The sequence below is a fragment of the Lithobates pipiens genome, unplaced genomic scaffold (genome assembly GCF_037356315.1).
Source record: "Lithobates pipiens isolate NorthernLeopardFrog02 unplaced genomic scaffold, aLitPip1_a1.2 Scaffold_13, whole genome shotgun sequence".
Lineage (NCBI taxonomy): Eukaryota > Metazoa > Chordata > Amphibia > Anura > Ranidae > Lithobates > Lithobates pipiens.
Genome location: NW_027507718.1, coordinates 148,299,697 through 148,326,987, shown reverse-complemented (window position 1 = coordinate 148,326,987; position 27,291 = coordinate 148,299,697). Strand labels below are relative to the sequence as shown.

The 27,291-nt window shown below is 43.8% G+C and overlaps 1 protein-coding gene across 7 annotated transcripts in view; it reads right to left on the bottom strand.

Annotated features, from left to right (window-relative positions):
- The window catches only part of SIRT6 (sirtuin 6), a 247,455-nt gene extending 220,614 nt beyond the window's left edge, over positions 1-26,841 (bottom strand). For 3 of the 7 annotated variants that reach the window (XM_077475724.1, XM_077475716.1, XM_077475717.1), the window contains exon 1: positions 26,592-26,740. In XM_077475724.1, coding sequence (XP_077331850.1) covers positions 26,592-26,657 — 66 coding nt within the window. In that variant the 5' untranslated portion in view covers positions 26,658-26,740. Of the gene's footprint in view, positions 1-26,591 lie in introns of all 7 variants that reach the window. The other 4 variants (XM_077475719.1, XM_077475722.1, XM_077475720.1 and 1 more) reach the window with 3 other exon arrangements.
- Between the last annotated feature and the right edge of the window lie 450 nt (positions 26,842-27,291).

Here is a 27,291-nt window from a genome sequence, read left to right as displayed (position 1 = left end):
GAGGCTCCCGTGCGCATGCACGACGAATGACAGCGCTGGAGCAGCGAGACCCGCCAAGAAGATGGAGGCTCCGGACTACAGGGGACAGCGGTGACTTCGCTGGCTCCTGTGTCAGGTAAGTGACACACAATGGACTACTATGCGATGCATAGTAGTCCATTATGCTTTACCTTTGCAGGGAAAGAGGAAGTAAACCCATAAGGTTAGAGGCTGTGAGCACGGGATGGAAAAGGAGTGCTGCTGCTGTTACTTGCTCGAAGCGTCCACCGTCATGGACAAGCAAGTGAACAGAGGCTGATAACATTGCTGTATATTGCTTTGGCATGAGGTGCCTTCCATTTTGAGGACTTTTCCAGCCATACCTTATGTATTGAAGGGCACTGGGGGGCTGCACCGAAGGGCACTGGGGAGGCTGCACCGATGACTGTATTGCTGTCTCTTCGGCGTGTTTTCCTACTGCAGTAACTTTTAATTAATTAATTAATCTACAGTGCTATTTGTAATATGCAGCATGTAGGGGGTTAATGTAACCCCTTTGTGCTGCATTAGTGACAATGCTAATTAACCCCTTTATGAGGCAGCATGAAAGGGTTAATAAACACTGACACTGGTGCCACTAATGAAGCACAATGGCGTTAGTTGCCACTGGTCAATAATGCATCAGCGACCAATGGCAATTAACCCCTTTGTGCAGCATATTACAAACAGCATTGTAGATTAACTGTTTGGGGGGGTGTTTAAATTGGTTGTAAATTAGGTTTTTCAACTTCATGCATTCTATGGACACCGATAGGCTGCATTTGATGGGCACTGGTGAGGCTACAATAGTGAGGCTGCATTTAGGTTCCTTGGTTTGCTCCCTTTGTAGCTCTACCCATAAGGATTCCACCACCTCCATTGCTCCATTAGTGAGGTCATCCCTCACATTCACTTGTACATCATTTCTGATATACAGGCATGCCTCCCCCCCCCCCTTTTTTTTTTTTTTTTTTTTTTTTTTATTATTACCCTCCCTATCGCTACAATATAGGGCAGTGATGGCGAACCTTGGCACCCCAGATGTTTTGTAACTACATTTCCCATGATGCCCATGCACTCTGCAGTGTAGTAGAGCATCATGGGAAATGTAGTTCCAAAACATCTGCGGTGCCAAGGTTCGCCATCACTGATATAGGGGAATACCCTTGGATGGTTGCCAGCCAATCATGGGAGCTGTTGAACCAAGTCTCTGAAATTCCCACAAAATATAAATTCTCCTTGTACAATAGCAGCTCTAGTTCTCCCTCCTTGTCTGCCAGACTCCTGGCATTAATGAACAAGCCACGCAGTTTTGCACAGACACACACTATCTCCTTATTGAGTGTTCTGAAGTTGCAAATGGGACACGTTACTATACTTGCCTCAGGTTAAGTTATTTTAGTCAGTTAACCCACCACTAAATGCCCCCAATACTACCCTCTGGAATTTGTTCAACTCTGGCCAACGCTACATCTGGACCCTCCCCCGTCTCCCTGATGATGTCACATATGACAAAACATGTATGATTTAGTGTATATCTGAAATAATCAAGCCAATTGCGCTTGTATGCAAGTCGTTTTTATCCTGGGAACTACCATTTTAACCACTTCACGACCAGCACACAACAATGTACGTCCCTTTATTGAAGAGGGATATCTCAGTAATGGCAGCAGCTGCTGCCACAACCGAGGTATCCATCTCTTCAGGCGCCGGTCTTGTTTACAATAATGGTGGTCTCTGCGGCGGACTCCTGCTTGATATGGATACAAGTGAGGGCAAGATGGCCCCCACCCGGTTTCATACCACAGCAGGGCAGAAGCTATGTCAAAACATCACTTTCGCCCATACCTCTTAAAAAGGCAAATTTTTTCAATGTAATTTTATTTTTTTATATTGCATTTAAGTCCAAATATGAGATCTGAGAACTTTTTAACACCAGATCTTATAGTTGAGAGGACCGGTCATGTTTTCTAGTACAAGGGATGTTTACATTCCTTGTAATAGGAATAAAAGTGACCCAATTTATTTATTTATTTTAAAACAGCGTAAAAATAAAATCAAGCAAAATAAATAAGAAAAAAGTGTTTTTAAAAACCCGCCCCGACAAGCTCATGCGCAGAAGAGAAAGCATACACGAGTAGAGTCAGCGGCGGTCAAACCACACGTGAGGTATCGCTAGTGCGAGAGCAATAATTCTAGTCCTAGACCTAACTCAAAACATGCAACCTGTCGAATTTTTTAAACGTCACCTATGGAGATTTGAGGGTAAAGGTTTGACGCCATTTCATGAGCGGGCGCAATTCTAAAGCGTGACACGTTGGGTATCAATTTACTCGGCATAACATTAGCTTTAACAATATTAAAAAAATTAAAAAAAAATTGGGTTCATTTTACTGTCTTTTTTTTTTAAAGTGAATTTTTTCCAAAAAAGTGCACTTGTAAGACCGCTGCGCAAATACGGTGCTCCTCCCCCCTTCCCCAAGTGCCTCCGTCTGCTAACGAAGGGAAGGGGGGAGGAGTCCGGTGACGTCTATGTCCGTGATGTCACCAGATCTCCGACAGAACTCCTTGAAGACCCGGAAGCTGGCGGAGAGGTGAGTATTTTGATCGATCCAAAAAATTTATGATCGAGTAATTAATCTTTAATTTCCACAGCTCTACTTTTTTTCACACCGTATTTGCGCAGCGGTCTTACAAGTGCACTTTTTTGGAAAAGATAAACAGTAAAATCTGGTAAGTGAGATCTGGTGACATCACGGACATAGACGTGCCCGGACTCCTCCCCCCTTCCCCAAGTGCCTCCGTCTGCTAACGAAGGGGGGGGGTCCGGTGACGTTGAAGCTCCGATTGAATGTTACACGTACGGGGGGGGGGGGGGAGGAGGAGCTACGCATGACGTCACTCGCTGCTACCCTACAGAACTAACACGATTGTTAGCATTACATGCTGTGCGTTTTTTATCATCTTTATGTGAGTAGTTTGTGTTTGAACACAAAAATTAAATCTTCTACTTAAGCGGTTAGCACTTTCTTTCTACCCATGACCTGGCGTCCTTGCTGAGCTCTAAGGAGACGTGAGAGAAGTTTATGGTCCGTGTTGATCTTTTTAATACCCGCTTGCATGACCACCTGTTTGCACAGGGGTCCATGCCACAAGGTGAGAGTGCTTAGTTAGACCGGAGGTGGAGGGATTGTCACGCTACTGTGAAGGAAGAAAAAAAAAAAAAAAAAAAAAAAAAAAAAAAAAAAAAAAAGTTACTTACGTCAGTGCTACAGCTTGAATTTAAAACGTATTTGTGTGAACTGTGAAGTTATTAAGTCATGGAAACTAGTGTCGGGTGATTGTATAAAGCAGGGCTCGACAAAACCCGGGCGCCAGGTCGCATTGGCGACTAGAATTAGCGACTGGCGCCTGGGGCAGCACAGCTGGGGGTATCCTGTCTCCATGGACCCCCCCAGCGTGATTGCGTCGGGCCGCGCCGCCGGTAATTGAGCCCCCGGCTTTGAGGCCTTCTGTGATGCTATTGCCTTCTGTGATCCTATTCCTTCTGGAGTCTGGCGCCCTCTTGTGGTGGCCGTTGGAATTACAACCATTAATGCTAATGGATCTCCTTCCATTTACTTAGAACACCTAAACATTACATACACATATACATATATACATACACACACACACACACACACACACACACACACACACTTTTTTTTCTTTTTTATTCTAACACCCTAGAGAGTAAAATGGTGGTCGTTGCAATAATGTCTGTCACACCATATTTGCACAGCGTACTTACAAGCGCACTTTTTTGGGGGAAAAAATAATTTATTTAATAAAAAAAAAAATAAGACAAACAGTAAAGTTAGCCCAATTTTTTTTTATATTGTGAAAGATAATGTTACGCCGAGTAAATTGATACCAAATATGTCATGCTTCAAAATTGCGCCCGCTCATGGAATGGCGACAAACTTTTACCCTATAAAATCTCCATAGGCGACGTTTAAAAAATTCTACAGGTTGCACTTTTTGAGTTACAGAGAAGGTCTAGGGCTAGAATTATTGCTCTTACTCTACCGATTGCAGCGATACCTCACATGTGTGGTTTGAACATTGCTTTCATATATGAGTTCGCTTCTGCACGCAAGCTTGGCGGGACAGGGCGCATTTAAATTTTTTTTTTTTCTTATTTTAACTTTTATTTTTTTTCACTGTTCTTTTAAAAAAAAAATGTGTTTCACTTTTATTCCTATTACAAGGAATGTTAAAATCCCTTGTAATAGAAAAAAGCATGACAGGTCCTCTTATATATGAGATCTGGGGTCAGAGAGACCTCACATCTCATATTTACACTAAAATGCAATAAAAAAAAAAAAATCGTCATTTGAAAAAAATAAAACAAATAAAATGTCCCTCTAATAGCTATGGGCAATGACTTGGAGACAGGTGAGGGGCTTGGGGCTATCTTCCCCTCACTCGTCTCCATGTCAGGCCAGGGACAGGTCCAGATCGCCGTCACGGACCTGGCTCCTAACTTTTTTAGCTGGCTCCTAGATTCCAAGCAAAATTTGTCAACCCCTGGTATAAAGTATAGTATATAGTGTATAGCACATTTACCACTGACTAATGCAGAGTTGCAATGCAAGGAGATCAGCTAAAAGTAGTTGGATCTGTATGTGCGTTATAACCAATCAAAATTAGTTGATTAAATTGATAAAAAATACAAATTTAAAAAATATTGATTAATTGAACACAAAAATTTGAATAATTAAACAGCCCTAAAAAAATTAAAAAATTTAAAATAAAGAAGTATTGCAATGACCGCCATTTTATTCTCTAGGGTGTTAGAAACCCCAAACATTATATAGAGTTTTTTTTTGGGTAATTTTCTATAAAAAAAAAAAAAAAAAAAAATCAAACAAAACAACAGTTTTAACCGCTTGCCGTCTGCCGGCCATCAAATGAAGGCCAGGCAGCGCGGCTCTCGTTCTGGGAGGGTGTCATATGACAGCCTCCCATTTAAACAGGGAATGCGTGCACATCCCTGTTCCTTTGGTGGCGGTGTGTCACGGAGACAATGCTCGCCACAGAGGGGGGGTGAACAGCCATTGGGCGTGGCCATTTACCACGTGATGGGTAGTGATGAAGTCACGGCCGATCACAGGTGGTACCGCCCCACTTTGCATGGCGCATGATCGGGAGCGCGCTGCTCGTGCATGTCTGTGGCGGCGTGTTCCTGGGAACACTACTCTTCACCGACGGTAGTAAACAGCCATTGGCCGGTGGCTGTTTACCACGTGATCGGCTGTAATCCTTTCACAGCCGATCACTAAATGTCAACAAACCACAGTAATGAGATGTTACCAGGTTCTCCTCCTCACACACCGATCGTGTGTGAGAAGGAGATCCCTCCCCCCAATAAAGAGGGCTTGTCACCAGCCCATGAGAGTACCAGAGTACCTGTCACCAGCCCATCAGAGTACCCGAGTACCTATCTGCAGCCCATGCCTCAGAATATACGTTGGGGTGTTTGCTTTCCAAAATGGGGTAATTCTGTGGGCAATTCCATTGTCCTGGTGCTCCAGGGCCTTCAAAGGTGTAATAGGTGGTTTAGAAATTAGACGTGTCATTTATGCTCCTAGAATGCCTGAAAGTGCCACGTCAATGTTAGGCCTTTGTATATGGCCAGGCTGTGTAAAAGTCTCACACTTGTACTCGGGAAGAGTAGCAGAATGTATTTTGGGGTGTAATTTGTTGTAGGCATATGCTGTGTGTGAGAAATAACCTGATATGACAATTTTGTAAAAAAAAAAAAAAAAAAAAAAAGAAAAAAAAAACACACATAAATTTTGCAAAGGTCCTCTATAATAAAAATAATAATAAATAATATGAGTTTTCAGTGATTAGCACCATAGTTTGTAGACTAACTTTCACAAAGACCAAATACTATACACTAATCTGGGTTATTTTTACCAAAGATATGTAGCAGTATAAATTTTGGCCAAAATTTCTGAAGAAAAAATTACTAATTAGCAAAATTTTAGGACAGAAACAAAGAAAAAAGCATTTTCTCACAAAATGTATGGTCTTTTTTCATTTATAGCACAAAAAATAAAAAATAAAACCCACTAGTGATTAAATACCACCAAAAGAAAGTTCTATTTGTGTGAAAAAAAAGACGCAAGTTTCATGAGTAATTGTCAAACTGTAAGAGCGTTGAAAGCTGAAAATTGGTCTGGGCAGGAAGGGGTTGTAAGTGCACTGTATTGAGGTGGTTAAACATGTAAACACCAAAATCTCAAAACGAGGCTGGTCCTTAAGTGGTTAATAACCTTTTCTCAAAATAAAAGTTTTATACTATGTGGACACCCTTTTTCTTCCTTATTGGTCAGGTCTGAGGAACGCCAGGGGTTTGTTGCATCCTCATCAGCACCCATCAGGGCAGCCTCATCTGTACCAGTGCCCCATCACAGCAGTGTGTCATCACAGCCCACAGTCACCACTATGTCTAAAAAGTCCTTTAGAAGTGAGGAGGCATACCAAATACCAAAGTATGATCAACGAGAGCTTTGTGTTGGATTATGATTACAAGCCATTGTTAAGTAGTGGGACAGTAACAAAAAGTGGATAAAAGTGTGCCCAAACAAGGGTGTTCTGGCGAGGAGCACGCTAACACAAATAGTGCAGTGGCAACCACCAGTAGCACCGTGGGATCCACCAGAAACTGAGTACCTCTGCAAGAAAAGCTAGGTACTAGTGAGGGTTAGGGCCCATATGTACTTCAAAACTTTCTATGGCTCCCCCCTTTTACTGCCCAGCCAGGTGCTAATGGAAATATATATTATTTAGTTTTACGGATTACTTCAATTGTGGACCAGTGCAACCTCTATGCCCAACATTTTATCGCCAATAACCCAACTTAATATAATGCCTGCCCCTATGTATGGAAACAGTGGAGAAATGTAAAATCTTTTTTGGGCCTTGTATTTAATATGGGACTCAAACAGACCTTTTTTTTTTAAAACGCTTACGTAGGGCCTTCCTGACCTTCATACGCCAGGACAAATATCCTAGGTTATCTTACGACATCCTTCGTCGGTCCAAACTAGACAGAGAACTTGGTCTTCCTGATGGAGCTCTTCATAAGGCTATGGCACTAGTATGTACAGTTGTGTTCATAAAGTTTACACACCCTGGTAACATTTATTATTTCTTGGCCATTTTTCAGAGAATATGAACAGCAACACAAACTTCTTTCACTCATGGTTAGTGTTTGGCTGAAGCCATTTATTATCGACGGGGTTTACTCTTTAACCACTTTCAGACCGGACCATTTTGCTGGTAAATGACCAGAGGTCTTTTTACAATTTGGCACTGCGCTGCTTTAACTGGTAATTGCGCGGTCATGCAATGTTGTACCCAAACAAAATTTGCGTCCTTTTCTTCCCACAAATAGAGCTTTCTTTTGATGGTATTTGATTGCCTCTGCGATTTTTATTTTTTGCGATATAAACGTAAAAAGACCGCAAATTTTGAAAAAAAAAATGATATTTTCTACTTTTTGTTATTAGAAAAATCCAATAAACTCAATTTTAGTCATACATTTAGGCCAAAATGTATTCAGCCACATGTCTTTGGTAAAAAAAAAAAAAAAAGTCAATAACTGTATATTTATTGGTTTGCGCAAAAGTTGTCACATCTACAATCTAAGGTACGTTTTCTGGAATTTACACAGCTTTTAGTTTACGACTGCCTATCTCATTTCTTGAGGTGCTAAAATGGCAGGGCAGTACAAACCCCCCCCAAATGACCCCATTTTGGAAAGTAGACCCCCTAAGGAAATTGATAAGTGGCATGTTGAGCCCATTGAATATTTTATTTTTTTGCCTCAAGCGATTGAATAATGACAAAAAAAATTTTTTTTTTTTTTTTTTTACACAAAGTTGTCACTAAATGATATATTGCTCACACATGCTATGGGCATATGTGATATGACACCCCAAAATAAATTCTGCTGCTTCTCCCGAGTACGGGGATACCACATGTGTGGGATTTTTTGGGAGCCTAGCTGCGTACGGGGCCCCGAAAGCCAAGAACCGCCTTCAGGTTTTCTAAGGGCGTAAATATTTGACTTCACTCCTCACTACCTATTACAGTTTTGAAGGCCATAAAATGCCAAGATGGCACAAAACCCCCACAAATTACCCCATTTTAGAAAGTAGACACCCCAAGCTATTTGCTGAGAGGCATGTTGAGTCCATGGAATATTTTATATTTTGCCACAAGTTGCGGGAAAATTACAAACTTTTTTATTTTATTTATTTTTTTCACAAAGTTGTCACTAAATGATATATTGCTCACGCATGCCATGGGCATATGTGAAATGACATCCCAAAATAAATTCTGCTGCTTCTCCTGAGTACGGGGATACCACATATGTGGGACTTTTTGGGAGCCTAGCCGCGTACGGGGCCCCGAAAACCAAGCACCGCCTTCAGGCTTTCTAAGGGCTTACAGTTTTGAAGGCCATAAAATGCCAAGATGGCACAAACGCCCCCCAAATGACCCCATTTTGGAAAGTAGACACCCCTAAATTTAGGGGTACACTAGTGAGACTAGGTAATAAATGGCGGGTGCCCTGAAACTATAAAAAAAATAACTAACCAACCAGCGTCACCTGTAACCGTTATATGGTGATCACTGGTGAAAGGGTTAACTAGGGGGCAATCAGGGGGCTTTATGCGGTAGTATATGGGGGTCCCTGGCGCTATAAAAAGCTGCGACAAACCTAAATACCTACCTGTCTAACTAGCGTCACCTGTGACACTAATACAGCGATCAGAAAAACGATCGCTTATTAGGCTGGGTTCACACTGGAGCGATGCAGGAACGCCACAAATCCGCGGCGGGTTCCCGCATTGCATGCCTCCCGGCGGCAGTTCACACTGCCCTATGCGAACTGCTGGGAGTGTCAGTGAAATGTTAATGACACCCCCAGATCAGTTCGCATATCGCAGTGCGATCTGCAAACTCGGATCGCATGGTGTGAACACCCATGCGATCCGATTCTGCTGCGGACCAAAAAAAGGGTCCCGTGCGAGTTTGCGGCGGGTGCGACACGAATTCAGCCATACTATCTGTAGTGCGGTGCGAATCACATTCGTTCTCATAAACCGCTGCAATGTGAACCCAGCCTTACTGACACTGGCGATGGGGGGGTGATCACGGGGTTAAACCTTTATTGGGGGGGTTAGGGGGGCACATTAGAACTAAAGGGGGCTAACCCTAACTGCCCTAACAGTTATTACATTAACAAATGACACCAATGCAAAAAAAAAAAAAATGCAATTGGTGTCACTGTGACTGGGGGGGGGGGCAGGGGTAATTGGGGGGGGTGATCGGGGGGGTAAAGGGGGGGTGTGAGTGTGCCTGGCATGGTCTACTGTACGTGTGGTGTGTTGGTGCAACTCACCGATCCTCTCTCCTCGGTGCCGGAACGAAAAATACCGACACGGAGGAGAGATTACATCACTTCCTCTCCTGTGAGGAGAGGAAGTGATGTCAAGGAGCATTTCTATTCGTCGGGAGCGATCGTGAGGGGGTGGCCATGAATGAATGGCTGCCCCCTCATCCCGGATCGCTCCCGAACGAATGCCGACCGCCGCAGGCACCGGGGGGGGGCCCGATCGGGCCCCCCACCCGCGGGAAGGCAGGGACTTACATATACGCCCTCGTGCGGCGGTCGGCAAGTGGTTAAATTATAAGAACAGAAACTACCCAAATGACCCTGATCAAAAGTTTACATAGCCCAGTTCTTAATACCGTGTAGTGCCCCTTTTAACATCAATGACAGCATGATGTTTTGTGGTATTTGTGGATGAGGCACTTTATCTTCTCAGATGGTAAAGCTGTCCATTCCTCGTGACAAAAAGCCTCCGATACCTGTAAATTCTTAGGCTGTCTTGCATGTACTGCACGTTTGACATCTCCCCAGAGTGGCTCAATGATATTGAGGTCAGGAGACAGATGGCCACTCCAGAACCTTCACTTTATTCTGCCGTAGCCAATGACAGGTCGACTAGGCCTTGTGTTTGGTTCATTGTCGCGTTGAAATGTCCAAGCACATCCCATGCGCAGCTTCCTGGCTGATGAATGCAAAATGTTCCTCCAGTATTTTTAGATGACATACTGCATTCATCTTGCCATCAAATTTTGACCAAAATTTCCTGTGCCCATGTGTGACTCACATCCCCAAAACATCAGCGATCCACCCCCATGTTTTGCATTAGGAATGGTGTACCTTTCATCAGGGCTTGACAAATTTGCTTGGAATCTAGGAGCCAGATCCGTGACGGTAATCCGGACCTGTCCCTGGCCTGACATGGATACATACACACATACACCTTTAATAGCCATTCAAACCCCTTTGTCAACTTGTGATCATGTTATCAGGCCAAAATCACCAGGGTACGTAAACTTTTGAGAAGGTGTAATTTGGGTAGTTTTTTGTCATTACGATGTTAACCAAAAAAATAAAAAAAAAATAAAGGAGTAAAACACTGTTGATAATAAATGGCTTCAGCCAAACACCAACCACGAGTGAAAGAAAAGTTTGTTATTCATATTCTCAGAAAAATGGCCAAGAACGTCATAAATTCTGCCAGGGTATGTAAACTTATGGAACAATAGGATTTTTATAACAGCTTAACTGTAAAATCCTTTTCTTTTGAGGTACATCAAGGGACACAGATTCAGTAATTACTGGTGGGTTATAGGGTATCACTAGGTGATTGGACACTGGCACACTCTAGACAGGAAGTTCAATCCCCCATATAACCCCTCCCCCTACTGGAGGTACCTCAGTTTTGTAGCAAATCAATATAAAAGTGTATTAGAAGAGGGGAGGGACCTCTGTGTCTTGTGATGTACCTCAAAAGAAAAGGATTTTAAATGTAAGCCGTTATAAAAATCCTATTTTCTTTCTTGTACATCACGTAACACAGAGACTCAGTAATTACTGATGGGATGTCCCAGAGCAATGTTATCTGAGGGGAGGAGAACCACACAACATAGGGTTTACTCAGACCTGAGGACCCTGTACCGCTGCCTGCAGCACACTACGCTCAAAATCAATGTCCTCATGCCTTCTCACATTCACCTGATAAAAATTTGGTGAATGTATGGATTGATGACCAGGTTGCGGCCTTGCAGATTTGAGCCATGGAGGCCTGGTGATGCACCGCCCACAAAGCACTAATAGCCCTAGTGGAGTCCGCCTTGATCTGAAAAGGCGGAATCTTTTGCTTCAAACCATAAGCTTGAACAATTACTTGTCGAAACCATTTACCAATGGTAGATTTTGATGCTGCCTGTCCTCTCTTAGGACCCTCTAGCAATACGAACAAAACATCCATTTTGCGAACCTGAGCCGTCGCTTCCAGATAGGCTTTGACTGCTCTCACTACATCCAAAGAATGTAGTGACTTCTCTCCCGTAGAACAGGGATTTGGAAAAAAGGAAGGCAGAATAATATCTTGGTTTAAATGAAAACCTGAGACCACCTTCGGTAGAAAACTAGGATGAGGGCGTAACACCAACATATCCTTGTGCATTATCAGATATGGTTCTTTACAAGAGAGGGTCACTAATTCTGATATTCTTCTAGCAGAAGAAATGGCCACCAGAAAAATGTATTTCCTTGTCAACAGAACTAAGGGAATCTGATGCGTTGGTTCAAAAGGCTGCTTCTGTAAAGCTGACAGAACCAAATTCAAATCCCAAGGGTTCAGAGGCGCCCTAACTGGAGGATTAAGGCACGTTACCCATTGTATAAAGCTTCGGACCAAACAATGTGAAGCAAGTGGACTTTGAAAAAGAACCGATAAGTACGAGACTTGGCCCTTGATGGTACTCAAGGCCAGTTTCATCTCTAACCCATTTTGCAGAAATTTGAGGATTCTGCCTATGACATTTTCTGGGGTGCCAACCCCTGGATTCACACCAGGAGACATGCTTTCCAGACTATGATAAATCCTTCTGGAAGCTGGCTTTCTCGCATTAATCAAGGTAGATATCACAGGGCCCGAAAGCCCACAATTCTTCAGAATGTGGGTTTCAATAGCCAAACCGTTAAATTTAGCATTTGTAAGGTAGGATGGAATAGCGGTCCCTGCGATAGCAGGTATGGATGGGACGGTAGGGTCCAAGGAGAGCCTACCGCCATCTTCACTATTTCTGCATACCAAGCTCTTCTGGGCCATGCTGGGGCCACCAGAAGCACCGATTTCTTTTCCTGCCTGATCCTGCAAAGAAGTCGTGGCAGTAGCAGAATAGGAGGGAACGCATAAATCAGAGAGAACTGATGCCATGGAGTAACCAATGCATCTGTCCCGCATGCAAGAGGATCCCTCATTCTTGACACAAAGTTGCTGGCAGCTCAAGTAGTCCGCCTGCCAGTTCTCTACCCCCGGAATGAAGACTGACGATATGCATGGCACATGTCTTTCTGCCCAGATTAAGATCTGGTTTACTTCTTCCTGAGCTGCACGACTCTTGGTGACCCCTTGGTGATTGATATAAGCCACTGCTGTGGCATGTCGGACTGGATCCTAACAGAGCAACCCTGCAACCTGAGTGTTCAGGCTTATGCTGCACGGATCTCCAGAATGTTGATGGGTAAGGCCCTCTCGGTCCTGGACCATCTCCCTTGAACAGTCGACTGTTCCAGGACTGCCCCCCAACCCGAAAGACTGGCATCTGTTACCACTGTCCAGGTAACTGGTAAAAAGGATTTTCCTTTCCGCAGTTTTTCGGGTATCCACCACCGGCTGAGGCTCCCACGCATTGTAGGGGACAGATGCATTGAAAAATCTAGCATTGAACCTTCTTGTTCCAGGCCGATAGGATACTGTTCGAATGAAGCCACCATCTTCCCCAACAACCTCATACAAAGACGAATAGAAGGACCTTTCTTTGCCCTGACTACCTGAATCAGTTCTCTTATAGCACTGATCTTTGCTTGGGGTAGGAATACCCTCTGCTGAGCTGTATCTATGACCAGACCCAAACACTCTAGTCTTCTTACTGGTTTTAACGAAGACTTCTCTAAGTTGAGGACCCAACCTAGGCATTCCAGGTAGTTGATTGTGGTGACCATATTTTGGTCCAGGCGGGCTACCGACCGGTCTTTCAAGAGCAAGTCGTCTAGGTATGCTATTATCGTTATAGCTTGGGCCATTAATCTGGCCAGAGGAGGGGCCAAGACCTTTGTAAACACCCAAGGTGCAGTAGCTAGCCCGAAAGGCAGAGCTACAAACTAAAAGTGGCGATTTTCTACTTCGAAATGCAGGAACTTTTGACGAGCAGGGAAAATAGGTACATGCAGGTACGCATCCTTGATGTCTATTGATGCCAGAAATTCTCCTCCTTGTAGGATGGAGACTACTGATCGGATCGATTCCATGCTAAAGGACTGTATCTCTAGAAATTGGTTTAGATCTTTGAGATCTAGAATGGGTCTGACATCTCCGCTTGGCTTCGTTACCGTGAAAAGGTTTGAATAAAACCACATTCCCTGCTCTTGCATGGGAACTACCATGATAACTTTTTGCGACAATAGTCGCTCCAACTCTAGAAGGAGAGACTTCTTTTTCTCTGGGTACATTTGATCTGAGGAAACGAGGAGAAGGGAATTCTCGGAAATTCTAGCTTGTAACCTAGAGTTATTGTGGAGACCACCCATTTGTCCCGAAATTCCTCCTGCCAGAGCCCTGAGAACTTTAGTACCGTATTTTTCGGACTATAAGGCGCACTTAAAAGCCTAAATTTTCTCACAAAATCGACCGTGCGCCTTATAATGCGGTGCGCCTTATATATGACCTGTTGACATCGCTGGAGTTCTTTGGTTAATGCACCCGGAATGATGGCAAGCACCGAATTAGTTTTCTTCACTTGGGCTTTGACAGTATCTGTCAGATGGGCGCGCATGGAGTCACAGATCAATAGGGATGGAGATTTGTGGAAAAAGCCACCCGGTCTCTTACCGTAAACCGACGTACCGTAAACCTCTCAGGTTGTTCTACTGCGTGACTGATAGCGATGAGTTTGAAATCCACTTTGTAAGCATGTCTCTTAACAGGAGCCATTTTTGGGGCAGCGGGTATACCGTAGAAAATGAACGAATGAATGCGCACACCTCCTGACTAAGATGGCCGTAATGCCCAATCCAAGCAGTGCAGCTTCGTGGGATTACCAAAGCTAGGAAGCTGCACTGCTTGGATTGGGCATTACGGCCATCTTAGTCAGGAGGTGTGCGCATTCATTCGTTCATTTTCTACGGTATACCCGCTGCCCCAAAAATGGCTCCTGTTAAGAGACATGCTTATGATGCGGATTTCAAACTGAAGGCTATCAGTCATGCAGTAGAGCATGGAAATAGAGTAGCTGCGAGAGAATTCAACATTAATGAATCAATGGTACGGAAGTGGAGGAAGCAAGAAGATGCCCTGCGCCAGGTAAAGAAGACCAAACTGAGTTTCCGAGGAAACAAAGCAAGATGGCCACAGTTGGAGGACAAAATTGAACAGTGGGTTATTGAACAGAGAACCGCAGTTAGAAGTGTCTCTACTGTCTCTATTCGACTCAAAGCAACAGCGATCGCACGCGACATGGAGAACAACGACTTTCGAGGAGGTCCCTCTTGGTGCTTCCGTTTCATGAAAAGGCAGAATCTCTCTATCCGCACAAGAACCACTATGTCACAGCAACTGCCAAAGGATTACGAAGAAAAGCTGCCCATTTTCCGTACCTACTGCAAGAACAAGATCAATGAACAGAAGATCCGGCCAGAGCACATCACCAACATGGACGAGGTCCCCCTTACCTTTGATATCCCTGTAAACCGTACTGTCGAGAGAACAGGGACCAGTACGGTATCTATACGCACTACAGGAAACGAGAAGTCATCCTTCACTGTAGTTCTCGGTTGCCAGGCTAATGGCCAGAAACTACCACCCATGGTAATTTTCAAGAGGAAGACTCCGCCAAAAGAAAAGTTTCCGGTTGGCATCATCATCAAGGCTAACCCGAAGGGCTGGATGGACGAGGAGAAGATGAGTGAGTGGCTGAGAGAGGTTTACGTCAAGAGACCGGGTGGCTTTTTCCACGAATCTCCATCCCTATTGGTCTGTGACTCCATGCGCGCCCATCTGACAGATACTGTCAAAGCCCAAGTGAAGAAAACTAATTCGGTGCTTGCCATCATTCCGGGTGGATTAACCAAAGAACTGCAGCCACTAGATATAGGTGTCAACAGGTCATTTAAAGTTAAATTGCGAGCTGCGTGGGAGCATTGGATGACAGAAGGCGAACACACATTCACCAACACAGGGAGGCAACGCCGGGCGAGTTACGCCACTATCTGCCAGTGGATCGTGGATGCCTGGGCGAAGGTATCAGTCACCAGTGTAATCCGAGCTTTCAAGAAGTCCGGAATTATCACTGAACAGCTAAGTACCGGTACCGATGACAGCAACGAGACTGACTCGGATACTGATGAGAATGATGAGAGGGATACGGGCGTGCTTGATGCCGAAATCGCCCAATTGTTAAACTCAGACACTGAAGATGAAGAATTTGATGGATTTGCGGGAGAAGAATAAAGTGAAAAAGTGAGTGTCTGGTTTTGTATTTAACTGAACAGTGTTAAGAGTTATTGTTATAGACCATTTTATGGTTATTGCTAAAGAGTTGAATAAAATTTGACTTACAGTACCGCATCAGAGTTTTGTTTCATTAAATGCGCCTTATAATCCAGTGCGCCTTATAGTCCGGTGCGCCTTATATATGGAAATATCCCATTAGCAGCCGATCATTGCTAGTGCGCCTTATAATCCGGTGCGCCTTATAGTCCGAAAAATATGGTAGCCTTCCCCCCACTCGAGTGAGCGGGGGCGCCCCTTCATAAGGAGGTCTTAGCGTTTTGTCTTGAAGATCTTCTCCCCCAGGACTTCTTTTGTCCCTGGGGTTGACTCCGAGTTTTAACCTTAGAGCCTGATGGAGGAGGCCGTTGTGACTGCCTGGAGGCTGATGACCCTGGCACTGGAGAAAGCGCCCATTTAAAGGAGGAACGCTTATGCCTTTTCTTGAAAAGGGTGCTTTTCCCACTAGAGATCCTTAGGATATAATTGTCCAAGTCCTCTGTTAGAAAAGTTTTAAATGTTTATTGTGTGACTATTAGAAAAACAATAGTCCTGAGACTGATTGTTTAAAAAGCTTACTTCTGAGCACATTATTGTTTTAACTCATTGTATTGTTTTGTCTTAACTCCATAGTAAGTTGTAGAATGATTAGATTTAACTAAATATGATAGCCTAAGAATGTACAGGAACATGAATAGCCAAAAATAAAGGTACCAGTTCGTACCATGACAACATTATTTATGTTTCCTCAGCCAATAGAAGCATAGAGGTAGTATTCTTGTAGGGTATGAGGAGGCGGGACACATTATTTTTGGTAGACATTTTTCTTCAGCTTTTGTCCTGTAAGCATGTCTCTCTGTTGTGGGCCACATCAGAAATAAATTGTCTGCTTCTCAATACATCTGGAGTTTTGACTGATCACAAGAGAAGATTCCCAACATCCTCTCCAAACAGTTTTGCACCAGGAAAGGGAAATACCACCAGGAGTTTCTTACATGGTGATTCGGCTGACCAATTTTTCAGCCACAAGATTCTACGCATATGTACCAATCCAAGCGTACGGCGAGAGGTCTGAAGGATAGAATCTCTGATAGCATCAACAGCAAAACACAGAGCCACTGGAAGGTTAGCTAACCCCCGGGCTTTCTGTTCAGGTAAAGCTTTAAGCACCTGTTTAATATGGTCTCTCAAATATTGACCGACTCCAATTGCTGCCACTGCAGGTTGTGCTACTGAACCTGCCAAAGGAGAAAACATTTTTTAATAGGAATTCCATTTTCTTATCAGTTGGATCCCTAAGCATCTGAGCGTTGTCAAAAGGACAAGTCAGGCTTTTGTTTACGGAGGAAATGGCGGCGTCAACTGCCGGTATACCCCACATCTTAGTAAATTTTTCCTCCATAGGATAAAGCGTAGAAAACTTTTTAGGAGGAAAAAAAATGATTATCTGGGTGATCCCACTCAGAATAGATAAGCCTTTCCAGCAAACTATGAACAGGAAAGGCATGTGCAGTTTGAGGAGGTTTCAGTGAACCCAGAGAAGAAGTGGGTTCTTTAACTGGCTCAGGTACGGGTAACTTAAGCAATCCAGCAAGAATTTGCACCAACATCTTCTCATCCTGAGAAGCTTAAGAGGACCCTTCTCCACTAAATTCCTCAGAAGTGGAATCATCAGTCTCCTCCCGATCCTCTGAGGGGGGATTCCTCTCCTCCATCTCAGAGTTCCTCACTCTGAGGGTCCTAGGTGACAGAGGGGGGCCTAGTGCATTTTCTTACACTGAGTGAAGATGCGATTAAGGTCACTAATCTTTCCTCTAAACCGTTTATGGTTGAGGAAAAAAAATCTCCTGTGTAATGTACACAGGGGCTGAAGTGCCAGAAGCAACTGCAACCCCTGACCCCGACGGCTCTCCCTGGCCAGCCTCCCCGGGTCCTGCAGGGGGGAAAGGTGCTGCAGAGAGGAGGTCCTCAGAGCCTGAAGGGGAACCCTTAGAGCCCCTATTCTTCCGGGTACTTGTACCTCTTTTACCCATAGTGCAAAGCACCAAAAAGGTAGAGGTACCACACAAAAAAAATGCACTGACTGCTGAGCCCTGTAGTTCAGCAACTGTCGCTGCTACTTAAGACTCAGTAAATGCTGCCTGGGAATGCCTGTGTCTCCCACACTCACATGCGCCTGTCAGCTGTGTCCCTCCATAGGCTGTGTGCATCTAAAAGAAAAGAGTGCACTTTAAAGTCTGTGTAGCCTATTGCTCCACTCCCCCCTCCTCCAACCCCTTCGGCCCCCCCCCCACTCGTTTTTAAAAACGAGTGTTTCCTGCGCGAGCAGAGGCTCTAACCCTGCTGGCAAGCATGGAGAGGAGTCTGGGACAGAGGAGAGGGAAGGGCCGGTGGATGTGAAGCCGCTGTAATGGCGGTGAACGACGGCGAACAGCGGCAGGGTATATTAATCGCTCTCTGCCCAGGCCTGTCTCAGCCCCCTAATCCGTGGAGGGAGAATCCCAGAAGGGGAAAAAAAAAAAAAAAAAAAACACACCTTACCTTTATCCTTCCTGGAGCATGGCTGGAGGAGCATAGAGTGTGGACACCCAGCAGACAGATCAGACATGAAAAGGTATGTGCTCTTGGCAGCTCCCGGTGGTGACTATTCTTGAGGAGTCTCCCAGCTGCAGGGACTGAATAACAGACCCAATCTTCACCTCTCACGGTGGGCTCAGTTAGGAAAAAAAAACCTTCAGAGACTGGGGCCCCCTTGAATAGGGGGATCCGCAGTTCTGGGCCCGTAAAGCACCCTGCCAGGAATCTGGCTGAAAAAAAAAAAAATATATATATATTATATATATATATATATATATATATATATATATATATATATATATATATATATATATACACACACACATACACATCCCAGGGTCCAGCTCTCTAAAAAGAGAAGCGTTGCAGGTAAAACCTCGTTTCTTCAGAGACGAGGCCCGGGTACCATCCAACTCGGTCTGGAAAAGACACTTTGAATGGATCCGGTTGCATAGCTGGCCCCAGTAATGATATTCCAGCGGAGCTCAGCACAGCACATCTTTACTTGTGACCAACACTTAAGACACTGGCGAAAAAACTGAGGTACCTCGAGTGGGGGGGGAGGGGTTATATGGGGGATTGAACTTCCTGTCTAGGGTGTGCCAGTGTCCAATCACCTAGTGATACCCTATAACCCACCAGTAAATTACTGAGTCTCTGTGTCCCGTGATGTACGAGAAAGAATGCCCGGATCAACCCAAATTATCAAAACTAAATAAATAAATCCACTTAATTCTTGGATAACTTCACCAGAAAAGGTACTCTCTCGACCTCATGGCATAATAGACAAAACAGAGGGAAAAAAAGAATTCCCCAAGAAGGGCGATGAGAGACCTGTAACAGATTGCTAAATTTTAATCAATATCAAAAATCCAAAAAAACCACATTTATAAACACAGCACACAGAACCAACTACATATGTAAGCCACAAATAATTAAAAAAGACAACATTGTCATATTAAAAAAGGGAAGTGCAGCTGCACATACACGCATACCTCACCAACACACATCCACATATAAATACTGCTAATAGCTATTAATTAAGACGGCATATGGATATATTCAATGTATATGTGATGAAACAGCGCAGTCAAACAAAGCAGAACCTGTAGTTCAGTCAACTTAAAGCAGATAATAGAACAAAGTCCAATACTTATTCCATGGATATTAACAGTTCCTTATGTAGTAATTTGCAGGTTAGCTTAGTTAATTAAATGGCTGAACAGCGGAGTGTGATATTAATCAAAGATACAGTCAATGAACAGTCAGGCACAGTTCTTATATATATTTAAATCTCCTTAGCTGAGCAAAGCTGGCTGTATGGGATGGGGAGGACCAAGCCGGAGCAAAGCGTCACAAACAGCTTGCATCTATGTCCACAACACTCTCGCCATATGTCAGTTTTTTGAGCTGCCTACTGCTACCTGCTTTCTAGCATATGTACCCATCCAGATCGACCAATCCTCAGCCGAGGTAGATAATCCAGTAACAAGTCCTGCTGTCCACTGTGCGATTAATGGCGATAGCACACACTCCAGACGGCCGTGTGTTTGAACTTCCCACCGACAATTATTCACGGGCTGCTGCCATTCAGTCTGCGCTCGTGTAGTGAGCTGACATGTCCCCTGGGTAATGCGCTCACGTGACACCGGCTGACGCATTTCGTTAGCATATTGGACGCTAGCTTCCTCAGAGCTGGGAGGAGTCCCAGGTCATCTGTTTAAATAGTAATTAGACTGGGAAATCTTCACTTGGTGCAGTACCGTTGTCCGTCCACAAGATGTCAGCTGTTCACTCCTCCACTCATACATGACAATCAGCAAAAATCTTATCTTTATGTATAGAAAAGAAGGTGAACACTTATCTACCTAATCTGGGAGAAAGTTATCCAGACAGAACCTAACCACAGCATAGAGGCATAGCGTGATTGTTGAATGATAGATCCACCTATAAAAAATAAAATAAAAATAAAAAATAAAAAAAACACTTGTGGTGACTACCCCTTGCCGAGACTTTGAATACCAAACTCAAACTGGGTTTTGAGGCTGGCTGTCTATCTAAAAAAAAAAAAAAAAAAAAAAGAATGATTACCTTAGAGTAGAGAATTCCACTATCCCCACCTTTTACATAATTCAGAAGTTGCACAAATCACTTAGTTGTCCACCTGAAAGACCTATAGTTTCTGCTATGAATGGACCTTTGGAAAGGGTGGGGAAGTATGTGGATTATTTGATTTTAAAAAAAATGGTCTGTAAGTTTCCATCCTTCGTTAAGGACACAATCGATGTTCTCTGTAGTTTGGCTGGTCTTACCTTTCCCGATGATGTGGTGTTGGTAGGCATTGATGTAGAACGTCTTTATACATCGATACCCCATGATTGGGGAATTGCTGTGGTGGGGCACTTCCTGGAATGGTTTGTGGTTGAACTTCTGGAATTCATGTTAAAGAATAATTTTTTTCAGTTCCTGGGAGTGTATTACCACCAAAGAGGTGCTTGTATGGGTGCTCCGTGGGCTCCCTCTTATGCGTTCCTCCATTTGGAGTGAGAGGAGGAAGTGGTGTACCAATCCTCTATGTACCTCGGCCACTGTCTTATGTGGCTGACGTACATAGATGATATACTGATGATCTGGTGGGGCACAGTGGATGAACTCAAGGAGTTCATGTCTGAACTAAATACTAATGATAGAAATATCAAATTAACTTTATCCTGCCATGCAGTTACCCTTCCATTCTTAGATCTACGATTAAGGACAATCAGGTGGTTACACGGACGTTTCATGCCCATCCGTGCGGCCTATCCATGCCAGCTATCAGTGCCAATTTGTGCCAGCTATCAGTGCCCATCTGTGTCGCCCAGTGCCGCCTATCAGTGCCACCTCATCGGTGCCCATCAGTGCCGCCTTATCAGTGTTCATCAGTGAAGGAGAAAAACTTATTTACAAAGTTTTGAAACTGAAACAAAAGAAAAACATTTTTTTTTCCAAATTTTTGGTCTATTTTTTTATTTGTTTAGCAAAAAATAAAAACCATAGAGGTGATCAAATGCCACAAAAAAAAAACTCTATTTGTGGGAAAAAAATGATAAAAATTTAATTTGGGTACAGTGTAGCATGACCGTGCAATTGTCATTCAAAGTGCGACAGCGCTGAAAGCTCAAAATTGGTCTGGGCAGGAAGGTGTTTAAGTGCCTGGTATTGAAGTGGTTAAGGAAAAAAAAAAACAACTTACATTTAAATGCCCATCAATGCAGCCTTGTCAGTGTCAATTGCAGCCTTGCATTGCAGTCTTGACAGTCATTTGCAGCCTTGTTAGTGTGTTTGCTGTTTAAAATGGCGCTGAGATACAGAGCGGATGTCCCGTCTATCTCAGCGGCGCTCGGTAGTTCTCGGTGGCCTTCGGCTATTTTCGGGTGTTCGACGGCTTTCAGCTTTCCGAGTGCGGCCAAAAATACCCGGAAGCCGCAGAAAGGGATAGAAACAGCCGGGGGATCGGTGTATAACACGCACCCTCGATTTCAGGGGGGGGGGAAAAAGTGAGTGTTATACGCCGATAAATACAGTATGTAGTTGTCTCTGTTTTGCTGTGTTATAAATGTGTTTTTTTTGGAATTTTGATATTCATTAAAATTTAGCAATTTCCCATCTGTTTTGTCTATGTAAACTTATGGGCACAACAATACTACATCAAAAATATGGGTCCCTCTAGCCGGTTCCCAACTGGCTCATGCTGCTATACATCGGCAGAATGGCACGGGTGTGCAAAACGTCATACCCGTACGTCACTCGAGCCAGCGGCAATCGGATTCGTTGCAGAACCGATCCATCTTCAGGTCCTGGCAAATGATTTCTGGCCTGGACCTGCTGATCGGTTTTGACCAATGGAATGCCTCCTCTCCCCTCTGTAATGTAATTAAAGGCAGAGGAAGTGATGCCACCTCCCGTCCTGGAATTCTTTTTGGTTCTAGAGCACGGAGAGGACATTTAAAACTGAGGTAAACCAACACTACACTGACACAGTACACATAGGCACACATTTCACCCCCCGATCGCCCCCCAGTTAACCCCATCACTCCATGTCACCAATTGCAGATTTTTCACTGATCACTGCATTGGCGTCACTTGTGACACTAATCAGCATTAGAGCAGCTAGTAATAGGCCCAGGTAGTTTTAGGGTACCCCCCATTAACCCCCTACTAAAGGTTTAATCCCTTGATCTCCCCCCCAGTTAACCCTTTCACACCCTGTCACCAGTAGATAGGGCTGAAACAACTAATGGATTAATCAACAACGAATCGATTATGAAATTAATCGATTACTATTTTCATAATCAATTAATCAGCCAGTAACACAATGGGGTTAAAAAAATAAAAATAAAAAAAGTGAGCCCTTTATAGTTCAAAAAGAATAATCGCTACTACAAATATTACTTTCACAGTTCTACAATAAAAAAAATTAACCCCTTACAGTAACTATTATCTGTTTTGTACTATAAAGGGCTCATTTTAGTCTTTTAAACCCCATTATGTTACTAAACGAGAAGCTACAGAAAAGCATGTAATGCGTTTTTGCAGCAATTTGTGTTTAACCTCCCTGTCGGTATGATTCAGTCAGGTTTTAGGTGCTGAAAGCGGTACAATTATTTTGCATGGAAATTTGGTGTTTTATTTTGTAGTCCTGTAATTCTTAGGAATAACTCTCTTAAATCTGTTCAAACCAAAGTCTAGCAGACATCCCTGGTATGATAAAGTTTATAATATAATAAAGAATAATAAAAATTATTCAATAATGTAATCAAATCCTAAAACACTGAAAAAGGGACACGTTTTGGTTGCTATGGACAATCTCCAAATTCCAGGCAGAAAAAACAGCATTTATAATATAAAAGTGCATGCAGGGCACTGCACAGGCCACTAGGGACAAAGGGGGTATGTAATTTTTAATACCGTACAGTAATCTGAAAGATTACAGTGCTGTGTGTGTGTTGTGTCTTTTTACTTTTTTGAATTTGCCGCTGTTCTCCGCTCCCGTGCGCCGTAACGGCGCAGGGAACGGAGCTCGGCGGCATTCGGCACTGTGAATCGAGCGGAGGACAGCTCGATCACACAGCGCCGAGGACATCGCTGGATCCAGGGGACAAGGTAAGTAACTCTCCCTGTGTCCTCCCCTGCATCCAGCGATGCGATCCCGAGTCTGGCTCGGGGTTACCGCTCCCATTAGTGAAATCCCAACCCGAGCCAGACTTGGGATTACTGCCAGGGAGGTTAATATGCCCCAAAAAAAAAAAAAATAAATTAAAAGCACAAATTGCAGTAAAAATCAAAACGCACAGCAAAAAGCACTGCAGAAACAGATCAAACGCAAACTTCATAGGTGTGTACTGTGCCTTTTGCTGGCCACACCGATCAATTTTCAGCCGAAAATATTCAGACGAAAAATCTTTGTACATTCGCTGAATGAAAGAATTTTGTTTGAAATTTTCACTTGTTTTTAACATTTGGTCTTTAAAATGAATGTAATTTCTGAACGAAAACCACATACGTTGTCTGAAAAATCCTTTGACCAAGAACTTTTCTATTTCCAAATTTTCCCGTCACTGTGGTTGAAAATGAATGTCAATTTCACCCACTTTTTTTTATTTTTATTTTTATTAAAGTGGGGTTCCACCCTAAATTGGAACTTCCACTCATCGGGACCCCCCCCCCCCCCCCCCGGTGTCGCAGTTGGCACCTTTCAGGGGGGTGCAGATACCTGTCTAAGACAGGTATTTGCACCCATTTCTGGGTATAGACTCCCACGGGAGTCTATGCCGTTTCCTGTCCCGGCGCGCTGTCTGCTGGTACACACACGGGTCCCAGAGACAAAGCGGACCATTCCTATTGCGCTGCGCAACTCACACATGCACAGTAGGGAACCGAGAAGTGAAGCCGCAATGCTTCACTTCCCGATTCCCTCACCTAGAATGGCGGCGGCAGCAGCAGAGCGATCGCTGGAACCCGGGACAGGTGAGTGTCCATTTATTAAAAGTCAACAGCTGTAGTATTTATAGCTGCTGGCTTTTAATATTTTTTTTTTTCAGTGAAATCCCTCTTTAAGGTTATTGACCGATTAATCGAAACAATAAATCGGCCAACGAATCGATTATGAAAATAATCGTTAGTGGCAGCCCTACCAATAGATCTATTTTCTGATCGTCGTATTAGTGTCACGGGTGATGCTAATTAGCCAGTTAGTTTCACCGCCAGGTTTTTATAGCATCAGGGTACCCCCATATATTAGGTAATAAAAGGTTTTAAGAACAATGGCCTCCTAGTTAACCCTCCCTATCAGCAGTGATCACCGTATTAGTGTCACGGGTGACGCTGGTTAGATTTTTATAGCGTCAGGGTACCAGCCGTATGTTGCCTCATAAAGGTTTAACCCCCTGATCACCCGGCGGGTGACTTCAGTTAGGTTTTAACGTCAGTCCTAATCCACGTCAGATTAGTGCCAGTAACGCTAACAACCACGCACGCACCATACACCTCCCTTACTAGTATAGTGTCTGAACGGATCAATATCTGATCTATACTAGTAGTTTAGGGTTCCCAAAAACACAGCATTAGCGGGATCAGCCCAGATACCTGCTAGCACCTTTGTTTAGCCCCTCCACCCAGCCTATCCAAGTGCAGTATCAATTGATCACTGTCGCAACACACATAACTGCAGCATTCGCAGAGTAGTGTCCCGCAGCCACCAAGAAGACAAACACAGGCCTGTCAAGCCCATAGTGGCATATTCTGCAGGAAGGGCAATCCTAATTGGGAGCCCATCACTTCTGCAGCACCCATACTGCCCCTATTCCCTGGCCAACCCAGGAATTCAGGAGGAAACAGTTGATTTTATGTTACTTGATTTTTATTTGCTGTTTTTCACAGAGGATCTCTAGAGATCCATTGTGGACCAAAGCAATTTTTATGCTGGTCAATTCAATCACCACTAAACCCCAGCTGACCTTTGCAAGAGATTGGAAACCTAATACAAGATCTTCCTGGGCCTATCCCTCCTCATGGGGATAAAAAATAAAATAAAAATTGCAGTCATATTGGTCCACTGACCCAATTCCCCATATGCCCGTGTTCGCTGCTTCCATGACCAGGGCTAGATACGAGCAGATCTTGTGGTTCATGCATTTTAAGGACAATGAACTCTGTCGTCCTCGAGGTGACCCTGAATTTGATCGGCTCCCCAAAATTCAGCCCCTTGTACACCACTTTAGCCAGTTTGCAGCCTTGTGTTACTCCCAAGCAAGTGGTCTGCATTTATGAGTCCCTGATTAAGTTTTCTGGCCGCTTGTCATTCAAACAGAATCTTCCCAGCAAGCGTGCCACATATGGGGTCAAGTTGTATAAGCTCTGTGACAGGTCAACAAGCTATACATATAGTTTTATGGTTTACGAGGGAACAGATAGTCACATGACGCTGGTCAATTGGCCAAATGAATCCCCAGAAGAAGACATGTTTACTACTGGACATGTGATAACTGTAATTAATCACATGGTACCAGGGCAGAGCACTTCTGCCCAGTAATCAGATCAGTGATCCACTGTGTCCACACAGGATCGCACACAAGGCACAGATTTGAGAGGACATATGGGTAGTATGTCTCCCCAGATCGATGCTTGTCCCATTTGTCCATTTATATGCAGTGGCCAAGCAAGAAGCAGTTAAAAAAAAAAAATGCCTAAAGCTGCATTTTGCACATGCATTTAGACACGTTTAGGCAGGTCAAGCGTTTGAGTGTTCACAGCCAGAGCATGAATTTATTCTGCCCTTTGCAACGATTAAACATTAAAGCACTAAAGTGCCTAGCATTTAGATGTGCTTATATTCCCTTGCATTTAGCTCTTAAAAGCGCTCTTCTTTTTTTTTCAGCCTGTGCATGGCCATATAGGTTAACCTAAAAGCGCATTCGTAAAAAAAAATAATAAAATAAATAAAAAAAAAAACACACAACCACACAAACGTCTGTAAAAGCAACATTTGTCAAGCCCCGCATTCAAGAGGCCTTATGCCTACAATTTTAGAGCTTGGAGCTACTACTGACAGAGTCAGTGACAAGAACAGAAAGTAACAAACAAAAAATAAAACAGGTTTCTTTTCTTTAAAAAAAAAAAAAAAAAAAAAAAAAAAAAAAAAAGAGATCTGCTTTATAGTATTTAGAATGCTACTCCTGCACTAAAAAAAAAAAAAAAAACAGACTCTACAAGTGAAACAGAGAAAACAACGTACTTGCGAGCAGGAGCTCGTCATTTAACGTCTCTTACCTCAGGAAGACCGCATTGGCCTTTATTAGCATACGGGGACAAACCGGCTGCATAATTCACCGACATTTCTTTAAACAAACAGACGGCTATACTAAAAGAAAGCGCACAATGATGACGCACGTTACACAGTCAACCAACCTACTTGCTACACTCGCTTTACATCATAAGTCCGCCGGTGTAGTAATATTGTCTGCGACTCATGCAGAACGCAACCCGTCACTTCCGTTGCGGTGTAGTGTCATATTTTGCTGCCTATCACAGGATGCTGTGGAAGTGACGTTGCCGCCAGAAATTGCGTACTGCGCATGCGCAAAGCGTTCCAAACACTCGCGCCGTGCGTTCCAACATAGTTTCGGCAATACAGTTCAGCGAAACCATCACATAATGTTACGGAAGTGATGTTACACACAACACAAACACTGGGCCGTGCGTCACAACACTAATACTTCCCTTGTTACCTAGTATCATTTTTTACCAACCATGCTGAGCTACGTGCCGTGTTAGGTTCTGCATTGCTGGGACTTGTAGTGCCTATCCTGAGCTACATGCTTCAATGTTCAGTGTCCTCATCCCTATCCCCGAGCTTCAATGTTCAGTGTCCTCATCCTTATCCCCGAGCTTCAATGTTCAGTGTCCTCATCCTTATCCCCGAGCTTCAATGTTCAGTGTCCTCATCCCTATCCCCCTGCTTCAATGTTCA